This window comes from Schistocerca piceifrons, chromosome 4 (genome assembly GCF_021461385.2).
Source record: "Schistocerca piceifrons isolate TAMUIC-IGC-003096 chromosome 4, iqSchPice1.1, whole genome shotgun sequence".
NCBI classification, from domain to species: Eukaryota; Metazoa; Arthropoda; class Insecta; order Orthoptera; family Acrididae; genus Schistocerca; species Schistocerca piceifrons.
The window spans coordinates 120,519,748-120,534,077 of record NC_060141.1 but is presented as its reverse complement, the minus strand read 5'-3'; the positions used below and the strand labels follow the sequence as shown (position 1 = coordinate 120,534,077).

The 14,330-nt window shown below is 42.5% G+C and overlaps 1 protein-coding gene across 2 annotated transcripts in view; it reads right to left on the bottom strand.

The window, feature by feature from the left end:
* LOC124794862 (Na(+)/H(+) exchanger beta-like) overlaps positions 1-14,330 on the bottom strand; it is a 677,818-nt gene that overhangs the window by 117,734 nt on the left and 545,754 nt on the right. For both annotated transcript variants that reach the window (XM_047258533.1, XM_047258534.1), the window contains 3 exons: positions 3,773-3,854; positions 3,667-3,694; positions 3,147-3,365 (listed from right to left, as the gene is read on the bottom strand). In XM_047258533.1, the coding sequence (XP_047114489.1) occupies positions 3,147-3,365; positions 3,667-3,694; positions 3,773-3,854 (329 nt within the window). The remainder of the gene's footprint in view (positions 1-3,146; positions 3,366-3,666; positions 3,695-3,772; positions 3,855-14,330) is intronic.

The window sequence follows — 14,330 nt, the reverse complement described above, 5'->3', positions numbered from 1 at the left end:
TTGGCATTGGCTGAGTACCATAAGAATGGTTGGTGCTATACTGCTGATTGCATGAGCTAGTTTGCTGTACCTAGGCCCACTGCTGCTATGATACCTGCTACCCTCTACCCAGGGGTTGCATCAAGCAGTTGATCACTGTACTTAATGCTGCCAGTGGGGTGGCCAAGTTATGAACTAGACAGTGCTGGTCAGTATCTGCAGTGGGGCTGCAGGCAACATGTGTCACCATAGAGTACAACTTTCTTGTGGGACTAAGGTGTCATAGGCCTTTGCAGTTGCAATATTGGGCACCATTTCCAATGCATCATGCACCATATCAGCCAAGTCCACTATGGCATCCAGCTGCATTTCTGTCTACACAGTAATGATGGTTTGCACTTGAGCTGGGATGCTGCACACCCAGATAAAATGCAATGGCAAGTCTGGAACCATACCATACTGCATGAGTCTCCAAAAATGGCACACAAACTGAGATGACCTCCTGTTGCTGCATTAATCTTGTTGCAGTAGTTGATGGCCCTCTTGTTCCTGTGACAATGAAATGCACCAGATTCACTCCTCCTTCAGTTGCTTGCATGAGAGGTACATCGACGTGGCAGTGATTATGTCCTGAACTCTGGCAGCATAGTTTTGGTTGAGCTGGCTTACAATGTGTCCAAATTTGGTGAGGTTGCAGGTGATATTACTACTTGGTTGAACCACACAAATGGTCACAGGACCAAATGGGCAGCAACTTAAATGACACCTGTCCTCTACATGTCACTGCTCTAGCAACAGCAGGAATTGTGGGTGTGTTGGCACTTTGCATGTGTAAGTTTTTTTGAACTAGCTCTGTGGATTTGGGGTGTGCCTGCAACTTGCTCTGCACTCTCTGATTGCATGGTAGCAGCTCTTATACTGTCTTTTGAATCTTGCTTTAGAACAAAGTTCTCACCAAAAATAATATAACACATGGAAGATAACACTAGAAAGTTCATGAACAATGCAGAGTTCATGAGTGAAGTACACACAATAAATAAAAAAATTGTTCACACAAAAAAACTTAATGGATTGTCCACTACTCAGTCACTATTTATATGTGAGGATGTAAGTGTCAGTCCACTTGTGGTTCCACATCACTGTCACCGATGAAAGTTCGTTACCGCATGTTAGCCTCAGACCATGTTGAGATCACCAGTGAAGCAGGAGCATGTGGGGATCATCACTTACAAGTCAGTCATGCAATGAGCTGGCATTAGTGCTGCAATCATGCACTATGTTCAGGGAAGAGACTATGATGGCAGGAAATGATAAAGAGTATGTTTGACAAATAATACATTTATTTGTAGAAAATCAGTATTTAAACAACTGACACTAAGTTCTGCTCTATGCACTGGTGATCACAGTCAATGAGTTTTGCACAAATAATTTGACTGGAACATTTCAGTATATACACTCCACAGTGATACGGGCATGTCACCCGATCATATGTTCGTGAGAAACAATGGGTTCATCTCTGAAACAAACAGCTTCCTGTTCAACCCACAGGGTGCCATGCCTTTTGCAGACACAAGAAAGATGAAATGAAATTAAATTTAATGAACAGCATCAAATGAACTTCCATATGCATAGGTGGGAAGCTTGTGTCAAGCTCAAGCTTGTGTCAAGCTCAACCCATGTCATCCATGGCTAGAATAATCGGACTCAAGAACATGAGCCCATGTGGTACCTTTCCTCAGCTCACACTGCTTTGTTTGTTTCACTCCAGTGCACATGCCATACCTTGCCAAGATTTGGCATACCGGTAAATCTTTCTGCCAGATGATGTCGGTTAACACTCGCTTTGTGCTAGCTGTAGCTGTAGTTCTGCCATTTATGCATTTCTGCAGCACAGCTGCTATAGCTAATGATTCATCAGTAGCTCTTCTGTATTTTTGTCTGCTCTGTCCATGATATTTAGTTTAGTAACTACAAGTACATGTGCTTTAACTGCCTTATGTCTTCACAGGCCTAAGTTATGTAATTATAATTTATGGTTAGTTTGAAAGCATTACAGAATATTTGACAGTGAGATATTACAACAACCGCAGAACTTCTCCTTTTTCTGTGTCCTTAGTTCACATTACAACTTTATTATTTTCCAATTTCAGCATGTGACTGATCTTAGAAAAATTGCAAATGTATTAAGACTGTTTCAATTTCAGCAGAAAACTGCTTCAGTTTCTTCTGTTAATTCAGTAAACTTTTCAACTATGAAGTATGTCGATGGTCATATACAACAATGTTACATTGTGAATTCTGAGATTCTTGATCGAAGTCCTGTCCATTTCCAACAATTCTTAAAACAATTTTCACACTTGGTAGCACCATCTTTGGGCATGTAACGTTTACTATGAACACTACAGTATGAATTTCAGCTTGAACTGTGCTACCCTCAGGTGCCATATAATTCACGTGGTGGAAAGGCCCTAGCCAGCGAAGATGGTTAATGTTGCAAATTACCTCTCATAGCTCCCATACAAGCTCTGACACTGATACAAAAATTTTCTTGTAGATGATGCCCCAGAATTACAAAATGAGGATCAAATAAGTTGGAAATGTGATGCACACAAACAACAACAATTATTAATGTATCACACTGTAGCCTTGGCAAAGACATCATGAAAAGCTCTGGTACCACCTTCCTCTGGTGTACAAACTGACATGTATTCAGTCAGCCTGCATCCAACTTGTTTACGAGCCTATGTATTAACCATGTGCAAAACGAAGTATATGAATGAAAGGCATTTGTTTGTTCTTCAAAAGGAAAAAAAGAGGATTTGCTGTACATGAAGGATGATTAAGAGTGTCTTAAACATTGATTACTTTCTATCATTTAAATTAAGACCATATGCAGATACTTGAAATCTTTATTGGGCTGTAGTAATCAGTGTTGTTTTAATAGTAATGTGAAGTTTCTGATATTTCTTTCCTTTCACTTATAATCTTCAATAAATACATACTAGATCCACTGGACAGAATCTAATTTCTTAAACTCTTTATTAAGATAAAATATTTGAATTAACAATTGACAACATTATAGTGTATCTAAGGAACATAAAAATGTTGTTTCCACCACTTCATTAAAATACAGAAGTAACAGATTTTATAAGACACTAAACACTTACCATTAAACAATGATTCACCAAATACAAGGAAATACAGATCTTTGTTAACACCAATTTCTTGGAATATTGCCAGAACAGCTACAGGATCTACACCTGAGATGAGAGCAGAAAACACCAGGCATTCAATCAAACTTAGGTCATGGAGTCCCAGAGCATTTCCCTGAAGAATGTAGATATCCCCCATTGCACCAGCCTTTGAAAGGCCAAATAGTATCGGGCCTGGAAAATGAGAGAGTGCCTATATAAGAAATGTCACTTAACACAGATTGACTTAATTCAATATTACTGATTAACCAGGTGGGTGTGTTGCAGTTGTGTGCCAGAAACTTAATTTGTTCATAAGGTGCATCAAAATTTAGTCAGATTTATAAATTTCTTAGAAGTGTTGCTATTTTGGTGTTACAAATTCACAGATGTTATGCATTTATATACTTTGTTCAACAGGATCTGCTTTCCTATTTTCGTAGTGTGTTCTATTTTTCTGTGATGCAAGTATAAATATTTACAGGTCATGTCTCACCTATTGTGAAGGTGTTGAACAAAGTTCCCTAGAAACAGAAAGAAATATACATTACCACATAATACTTCGACAAAATTGTACAGAAATGAAAAGTATGTTTGCTCACCACAACAGCATACAGCATTACAGTCCCAAAATTGTCAAAAAATGCTCTGTCATAAAGTGAATAGGCTGATTCAAGAATAACTCTGGAAGAAAAAACAAACAGAAAAATGGCTTTTTACACTATACATTATATTTTTCATTAAAAAGAAAAAAAAGGAAAATCTAAAAAAAAATAAAAAAAAAAAACAGCTAGGTAGCACACACTGAAGCCCTGCAGAAAACAGATAAACATTACAAGACATACATATGTGGAGTAAGCAGCAGTTATCAGTTTAAAGTAACAACTCTCCTGCCAATGTTACCATGTTACATTTGCTCAGAATCAACTTGAATAGAACATATCAGAGTAGGGGAAGTTTTTTAATCCAAAAATTAATTCTGTAGATAGTAACAGTGAATTCTGTTTGTTAATATATGGGTGACTCACTCCAAAGTACTTCTTTAAGATTTCTAGAACACTGTGAATGAATAAATAAATAGAAGAAACTTTACATATGAAGCTGCCAGAAGTAAACTAAATAAACTATATAAAAATAAATATTGTTTTGATCAGTGACTATTACACAGCATAAATGCAGCCCTGAGAATCTGAGAACCCAGTACAGCTGTCATTAATCCAAAGGTGGGTTTGAATACCACAATGCTTCCACTAGGTTTTATCATATTGGAGGTGGTATGTTATTGACTCTGAACTTTGAATTTTCTCACCCAACCACTTACAGGGGGATCTACTGTTTAACATGGCCTCTGAACTGTGGGATAACTTGAAGTTTTTTTGCTTTAGCAAGTCATTACTTCTGAAATAAAGCTTTGCTGGCAAAGCTGTTTCTTACAATTAATGTTGAATACATTCTCTGCTTCCGAAATTATTCCAGCCTCAACCTAAGGCAATGTACTCTACTCATACCCTTCACACCCTCTGACCCATCATCTTCTCCCTATTCTCATCTTCCACACTCTTTGTGTGCTACCCTCTGCAATGCACTCACCTATCATCCTCACACCTCTCTTTTTCTCTCCATTTTCCCCACCTCCCTGCCCCACAGCCTCCAAATTATGCACCTGTTGCCATTCTAGTTCCTGCACACTCTGCCAGGCAGTGCTCCCATCTCCCCCCTCCCCTCCCCCCCTCCCCCCTTGTATACTGCTACCCCTTCCCCTACCCCTTCCCCATCCCTTCCAGACTGCTGCTTCCATTCCATGTGACAACAGCATTCTGGTCTGAGCTGCTGGAGCTGGCAGGTCATACATGTGTAAGGTGTGCTTGCTTGCATGAATGAATGCTGTGTGTTTCTCTTTCATTCTGATGAAGGCTGTAGCTGAAAGCGAATGTGTATGTGTCTTTTAATTGTGTCTGTCTGCAGCTTAATGTGTCATATTTACAGTAAGTTGCAAACTATCTTTTCCTTACACTGCTGACACTATAAACTGGAGTTTCCATTGTTTGATTTTGCCAAACAGCTTTTCTTCCATCCCTCAACCCTGTAACATTTTCCTTTGTTACTATTCTCTATAGCATTACTCTTGTCAGTGTCCATTCTTTCTCTTCTTTCCTATGTTTATTCACCACCTTCCATACAATATCAACTAATGAGCTACACTGTATCAACAATCGTCCACACACAGCAAACACCTTTGTGACTGTGTGGATTGTTGATGCAGCATCTGATGTCCTAAATTCGTCCCTCTGATAATTACATTTCTTCCTGTTAATCTTACTTCATCCCTCACCCTGATGTACTTTAGTGTTTTATTTTCCACATCTGCCCATGCAACAAGAATTTGTGATCCTTGACCTAACCCATCCCCTCTCTTCACTTATTGCAACACACACATATTCCCATACCTCACCCACTCCTTTTCTCTAACAGCTTTGTACACTTTTAATGTACTTGTGCTTATTTTTCATTGTTTCATGCAGTTTCATGCATTTCTGCATATTTATTCACATTTTTATGTATCTATGCATATTTTCTCTTATCTACCATCCCTTTCAACCATCAACACTTTATTTTGCTCATTCAGCGTCATTCCTGTTCCCTTTATGCCATTCTTGCCACAATGGACACCTGCTCCTGAAAAGTATACCTTTTCCTAGCTAAGGCCCAGTCACACATTTTGCACCTGGCAGAAGGCCTCTACCAATTATCTGACTCCTGCACTTATAAACTGTGCCCAAATGATCTCATTCCAGAAATCTAGCACAACCTCCAATCCATGCTTAAAACCTTAGGCCCTTCTCAGAACCACTAATGTGAATCCATTTCCCTCCTCACCCTTGTGACACCCCATTCCCTCACATTCCCAATGCTCCCCAAAATCCACAAACCCAACAATCTTGGATGCCCCATTGTGACTGGTTATAGTGCTACCACCAAAAAAATTTCTGTCCCCATTGACTAACATCAACAACCAATTGCCCATAATACAGCCTGCCACACCAAAGGCACCAACCACTTCCTTTGCCAACTCTCCACCATATCCATCCCTTTACCTCCTGTATCCCTACTCATCACTGTTGATGCCACCTCCCTTCACACCAGCATTCCTCATGACCATGATCTTACTGCTATTGAATACTATTAGGTTCACAACTTTGCTTCCACTGTTTTGCAATAGACTGCAGTAGTGGAAAGTAGTGGTGCCAGTCATTTGTCATAAGCGTCATACAGTAAGCTTAGGCATTTGAGAACATAATGCCATCAAAATATCAGTTGATTATTGATTGCATCATAAAGCTATTCTCGAATGAATATGTCAACTTATGAGCCCAATTCTCATCATCTGCGGGCGGTTTTAATTTTCTGCTTTGTATGAAGAAATCTGCAGCTGAGGCTCATAAAAAGCTGGGTAAGACCTATGATGAGATGCCTGTTAGTGACAGAACTTTGCAGAAAATGGTTTCCATGCTTCAAGAATGGTGATTTTGATGTTGAACACTGGCATGGTTGTGAAAGAGAGAAAGCTTTTGATGCTACTGCAACTGATGGGAACAATCACAGGAGATCATTATCATAGCAACTGATGTGTTTGAGCTGAGCACTGAAAGACAAATGGCCACACTACAATGATAGACATGAAAAAATGATTTTGCAGCATGACAGTGCATGACCCCATGTGAAAAATCCCATCAAACCATACTTGGAAATGCTGAAATGGGAAGTTCTACCCCACCCACTGTATTCTCCAGATATTCCTCCCTCTGACTGCCACCTTTTTCGATCAATGGCACACGACCTAGCTGACTAGCACTTGCGCTCATATGAACAAGTGCAAAATTGGATCGATTCATCGCTCCCCTCAAAAGATGCCCAGTTTATACACTGAAAGATTTGTATGCTGCCCTAAAGCTACAAGAAAGCAGTGACCAACGATGGCCAATACTTTGAATCATGAATTTTCTGTAAGTCTTTCACAATAAAGTCTTGAACTTTGAGAAAAAATAGTGGAAGCAATGTTGTAGACCTAGTACTTTTTCCAGCTTCCTTAAGACTCCAAACCCACAACCTCCTTCCTCATACACCTTATTAACTTTATCCTAATTCACAACTACTTCTTCTTCAGAGGGACAGTATACAAAAAAATCTGTGGTGCAGCTGTGGGCAACATCGTTGTGCCCTCATATGCCAACCTGTAACTTGTTTATGGACTATTTAGAGGAGACCTTCCTAGCCTCCCAAAATGCCAAACCCTTAGTCTGATTCAGGGTCCTTGAAGATACCTGCATGACCTGGGCTCAGGGCCAAGACATCCAATCTTCATTCCTTCATGACCTCAATACCTTCTCTCCCATCCATTTCATCTTGTCCTCCTCAACCCAGTATGCCACCTTCCTAGATGTTGGCCTCCTCCTCTCTTGTGCCATTTCCCCTCTCACCCCTAATCCTCCCACCAACCCCAAGAAACAGCAATAAAGGAGTGCCCCCTTCATCCCTTCGTCACCCAGTACCGCCCCAGACTGGAACAACTGAATCAAATTCTTCATCAGACCTTTGATTACCTATCATAATGCCCTGTAATGAGAGACATCCTACCCAAGATCCCTCCTACCCTCCTAAAGTGGTGTTCCTTTGCCCATAAAACCTTCACAACATCCTAGTTCATCCCTATGCCACCCTCAATCCCAACCCCTTGCCACAAATATCATATCCATGTCCAAAAACCATCTGCAAGACCTGCCCAGTCCACCTACACAGCACTTCCCATTCCCATCCTGTCACTGGCTGCTGTGGCCGAGCAGTTCTAGGCACTTCAGTCTGGAACTGCACGACTGCTAAGGTCGCAGGTTCGAATCCTGCCTCGGGCAAGGATATGTATGATGTCCTTAGGTTAGTTAGGTTTAAGTAGTCCTAAGTTCTAGGGGACTGATGACCTCATTCCATAGTGCTGAGAGCCATTTGAACCATTTTGAACCCAGCCTGTCACAGGTTTATACTATCCTATCAGGGGCTGGGTCACCTGTTAAAGCAGCCACGTCATTTACCAGCTCTGCTGCAGCCATTGCACAGCTTTTTGTACTGGTATGACTACCAGTCTTCTATCCAGCAGGATGAATGGCCTCCACCAAACTCTGGCTAAGAACAGAGTAGACCACCCTGTGATACAACAAGCAGCTGAGCATAAAAATACTTGGTTTCAGTGGCTGAATCACTAGGCCTACCTAAGCCATCTGGGTCCTTCCCTCCAGAATCACTTTTCTGAACTGTGCAGATGGGAGTTATCCTTACAACACATTTTCCACTCCTGAAATTATCCTGGCCTCAACCTAAGGTAACATACTGTTCCCACACCCTCTACCCAACAGTTTCCAGCTCCTCTGTCCTATCACCTCCTCTCTATACTCATCTCCCACCTTCTTGGTTTGTCGCCCTCTGCCAATCAATGTACTCACTCATATTTCCCCATTCCTCTCTTTTTTCACTCCATTTTCGCCACCTCTCTGCCCCACAGCCTTCTGACACTCTGCCTGTTGGCACTCTAGTCCCTTCACACTCTGCCAGAAAGCGTCCCTCTCTCCCTCCACCCACACACTGACAACCTTCCCCTTCCCCACCCCTTCCACACTGCTGTTTGCAGTCCATGTGACAGTTGCATTCTAGTCTGAGTTGCTGGAATTGGTGGTCATGTTTGTGTGAAGTGTGCTTGCTTGTGTGAATCAATGCTGTGTGTTTCTCTTTGTTTTTCTGATGAAGGCTGTGATCAAAAGCTAATGTGTAAGAGTCTTTTAATTGTGCCTGACTGCAATTTCACGTCTCATCTTTATGTTAAGTAGTAATCTATCTTTTTCTTAGACTGTTAATGCTGAACATTGGATGCTTATTTATCTTTTGACAAATGTTTTTGGAGATACAGTTATACTATTATAAATATAATCTCATCATAAATACACTGAAGAAAATAATCACAACACCAAAAAATAAGTAATGTAGGGTAATGACATTTCAGGAACACATTTGTCTAGGTAATCTATTTAAGTTAGCAACATTGCATGATCACAAGTTAATTTAAGGGCGAGATAAGCCATAGGAAAATGAAATGCTAGTACATTAATAACTTGTGTAACCACCAGAATGTTGAATGCAGGCAGAGAAACAATCATGAATTGTGTTGTACAGGTGCTAGACGTTAGTTTGTGGGATGGAGCTCCATGCCTGTTGTACTTGGTCAGTCAATGCAGGGATGGTTTATGCTGTTGTGGATGGTGCTGGAGTTGTCATCTGATGATGTCCCGTACATCCTCCATTGGAGACAGATCTGGTGATCAAGCAGGCCAAGGCAACATGCTGACACTCTGTAGAGCTTGTTGGGTTACAACAGTAGTATGTAGGCGAGTGTCATCCTGTTGGAAACACCCTCCAGAAAGCTGTTAATGAATGGCAGCACAACAGATCAAAATACTAGATTGACATAGAAATTTTCAGTCAGGGTGCATGGGATAATCATTAGAGACCTCCTGCTGTCATAAAAAATTGCACCACAGACCATAACTCCAGGTGTAGGTCCAATGTGCCCAGCACACAGACATATTGTTTGCAGGTCCTCAACTGGCCTCCTCCCAAACAACACACAGCCATCACTGGCACTGAGGAAAATCCAGCTTTCATCAGAAAATACAAAAGACCTCCATCCTGTTCTCCAATGAGCTCTCACATGGTACCACTGAAGGCACAAACAGTGGTGGTTTGGAGTCAGTGGAATGCAAACTATAGTTGCATAGTTGTCCTTCAAGTAACAGATTTGTAACAGTTCACTGTGTCACTGTGGTGCCAACTCCCACTCAAATTGCTACTGCAGGTGCACCAAAATGTGCCAGACCCATAAGCTGAATATCATGGTCTCTCTTCTCGACAGTGCAATGGGGTCGTCCAGGCCCAGTCTTTTTGCGGCCATGCATTCTCATGGCCACCACTGCCAGCAATCGTGTTCAGTGGGTACATTCCTGCCAAGCCTTTCTGCAATATTGCAAAAGGAACATCCAGTTTCTCATAGCCCTATTACGTCATCTCATAGTCCTATCAAACTCAGTGAGCTGTTGATAATGGTGTCTTTGTCACTTTAGAAGCATTCTCAACTAACATCAATGCACTACATTCAGTCTAAAATATAACTGACCCTCATGACCATTACAGCATTTAATTAAAGCAAACCTGATTTGCATCCTCATAGAGGCAGTACTAATGCCAACCTTATACAACTAGCACAAAATCTGAGTAGACATCATCTTTCAGATGTAAAACCACACCTATCAACCTTTGTTTTGCATTGCATGACTTCTTCTTGGTGTTGTGATTTTTTTCTGTCAGTGCACTTGGAGTTATCCACAGATCAAAGAAAAATGGTACTTCATTGTTAGTAGTCTAATTTTACTGTGTGGCATTCATAGGTCATATTGACCATGATTAACACCATCTTTGGACTCTTATTGCTCTGCCGAGCTTCCATGTTAGCTTTTAATTCTGTTCTGTATCTCAAGCTGTGTACACATACATGACTTACGGTGAAATATATCTCTATGTAGAATTTAATGGGGATAGTTATTGCATTCAACTGATAATTGTATCCCATTCCCATGCCGGTGACCCCGAAGTTTCTACATCTTCCATGACTTCCGTGCCAGGTGTTGTAAATCAACAGGTTATGCACATGATGCCATGGCTACCTCACCAAATGCATTGTTTGAAGATTTGGAAGCACAACAATGATCACCGGATGACTTCATTCTTCATTCCTTCACCAATGGCTGGTTCTACATTAATTCACTGTGATTCGAGATTTCCAGCCACGTTAACTTCAAACTTTGTCACTCTACAATGGTCGGGTACTACGCTACTAACACGAACAATAACTTGGGTTTTGTGCCACCAGACTGTGCTCGCCAACATGTGAAGTGTGACGTGAATAATATTCAGAACAGTGTACCTACTGATTCATCATATAATGCTCAAAGTGATCTACATTCACACACATACTTTGACTCTCAACGGACCACAACAATAGTTACGGTCATGCCGTGTGCAGCACAGCCATTATTGCAAAATTCACCTGCCCACTATCAACCACGACCTGTTACAATTTTGCCTCATTGGCAAACTAATCAAGAACATTTCAGTTTGCACAATTCTCCATGCTCACTTAAGAAGAACTTAAACTTTGGTCATACGAGTTACCGACACCCCCCCCCCTTTCACTCACAGGAGGCCCTGGTTTCGGTCAGTCAGCTGCTCGCCTTCCCACAGCACCACCTGTGTCTGCTGCGCTGGTTTTCTGCGTAATGTCCATGGTGGATCAGTTCAATTCAGTACCTGTAATCTCCACTCCAGTTTATGGGACCCCCACATGTATTGTGCAACCACTCATTCCCACGGTACTGACTGTGCCAGCCATGTCCTGTTTTCATGACACGTCAAGGACAATGCAACCCGCTGTTGATACGGATGTGCTTGCCAGTAACACACCTATGCCTACTGTGGCAGTCTGCTGTATGGCCTCTCCTACCACGGACCAGCCGGTTTTCCAAGGGACACCAAAGCTGCCTTCATGCCCTCCCCCTGGTCATATGCTGGAGCCTCCTTTATATGAGGACAACACTGTATCATGGTTTGTGCTTGTTTTCGAGTTGCATCATGTGTCCAACAACAACTCTAAATTCCTGTGTCTCATCATGCACCTCCATGATCACTCAGACATAATTTGTGATCTACTCTTCTCACCACCACCTCCACCAAAGTATGAGTTCACAAAGAAAATGATCATGGACTGACTTGCCTGCTCACCACAAGAATTAATCATCAAGATCATGTACAAGGAACATCTGGGGGACCAAACTCCATCACAACTCTGGTGCCACCTTTGGTTACTCGTGAGTGAGCATACAATGCTGAACGTCACTCTGTGGGCAGTATGGTCTACCAAATTGCCTAGCGACCTACAGATTCACCTGCTACTGCACTCCTTCAAGTCAATCAGTTCTTGTCTCCGCATTGCAGACCAGCTGTATGCATTGCTACTAAAACACCAACCAGCTCACCACTTACCGCTGGTCGGCACAACTGCTCCTGTTTACCAGCCGTCTGCTGGCAGAGGCAGAGCTCGCTCCACATCCACCTTTCTACACTACCTGGCAGTATCTGCTTGCTCTCTCCACCATCTGAACATTCTAAGATCGCCCATGCACAATATGTGCTGGTATACATGCCAGGCCGCAGTCACCACCACCACCACATCCAGCTCATCTGTACTGCTGGTCCCACAAGGTTTTCAGTGATAATGCTAAGAAGTGCCGGTTACTTGACAGCACCCAAGCTGACTGCAGGATCTAGAAGATGCCGAGTCCTGCAGGGAACCTCACAGGCATCCCCATACATTGCACTCCATCCACTCATCCACCCAGCCAAGTGGTCATTTGTACGAGACTGACATTTCATCACGTCTCGTTTTCCTAGTCGACACTGGTGCTGATGTGTCTATCATAATGGATGGTTCCCCCCATCTTTTCACCAACGAGGTCACTTCTGCGAGCTGTTAATGCATCAATGTTACAAACCTCAAGCTCTGGCAAAGTTATGGTGCACCTATATCCTTCTTTGTGTTTTCCATGGACTTTCTACATTGCCAACATTGATGAACCAATTCTCGGTATGGATTTTTTGTCCCATTACAAACTCTCTCCAAATGTGGTGCAGGGCTCGATGCTACACCATCCCACTAACACTCAGATACTGTGCTCCTGTATTTACGTTCCAATTTCTGTTTCTCTTGCAACATGTGAGTTAGTGCGCGAGTGTTCCACCCTCATGGGCGACGTTGTGACCTGGGTCACTAACCTACTGCTGACTCCATGGCACAACTCAGCTGGGAAAACAACAAGCGGAAACAACGAATAGCACATATTTACAACGAGCTTGTCACAGCTCATACCTCACTACTGAAACTGCAGTCCACAGTGCTGCCACCTAACCTTGTTTCTCCAGCAGGCACCAGCTCAGACACTCAACAAGTTAGTCCAAAAACATTAATTGTGTGTGACAATTCACGTCAGGTAGACACCACATCCACAACACGCTCGCCTCTTTGAGTGTCATGTGTTTCAAACAGTGCTTCTAAGGACAGTCACATGTGCAATACAACCACGTCCACCATGCAGGCAGCTGCCCGGCATGTTGATAAACAATCCCCCTCTCTTGCACGCCAACCACGTGACTCAGTGGTCATCGCTGTTCCCCGCGCGACGCCAGCGTCTCTCTCCCCCGCGCTGGTTACCCAAGGCAAGGCTGACAACAGACAGTCACTGCATGTCCTGACCCACTCTGTGCTGCATGTGCAGCTGACCTCTCCAAACAAGTGTGCGCTGCGCTAATGTGATAGGCATGTGACTTTCGTGCTGCCTCTTTCCACCCGCACTAACGGTTACACCTCATCATGCCCCACTTGTCCAAAAACTTCATGTCAGGACGTTACTCAGTCTTGTGTGCAGTTCTCAGTTTCTTCCATCACTGACAGAACTACACACAAGATAATTACCATTGCCGGCCCTCCTATTAGGCACAGGGTTAGATGTCTCAACCCCCTTATGTTGCGCACGGCCCGACAGCAAATTAACTTACTTTTCGAGGCAGGTATTCTACAACCATTGGACAGCAACTGGTCTTCACCGATTCACCTCGTCCCCAAACACGACGGTTTTTTTTTAATGTGCAGTGATTACAGATGCTTAAACACTTGTGCCATCATGGACAATTACCCCATGCTGAACATAAACGAATTCACTCATATGTTATCGGGCGCCACAATCTTCAGTGAGATTGACTGTAAATGTGCCTATCACCAAATTCCCATAGCGCCAGACAACATTTCAAAGACTGCTATTATCAAGCTGCTCGCTCAGTTTGTTCCAATACAACTTCATGTCATTCAGCCTGAAAAACGTGGCACAAACATGGCACCGTTTCATCCACTCAATCTTACAACAGTTCAAGTTTTGCTTTGCATATCTGGATGACATATTCATTTTCAGTAACTTGGCTGATGAACATGAAAATCATTTATACAAGGTACTCCAG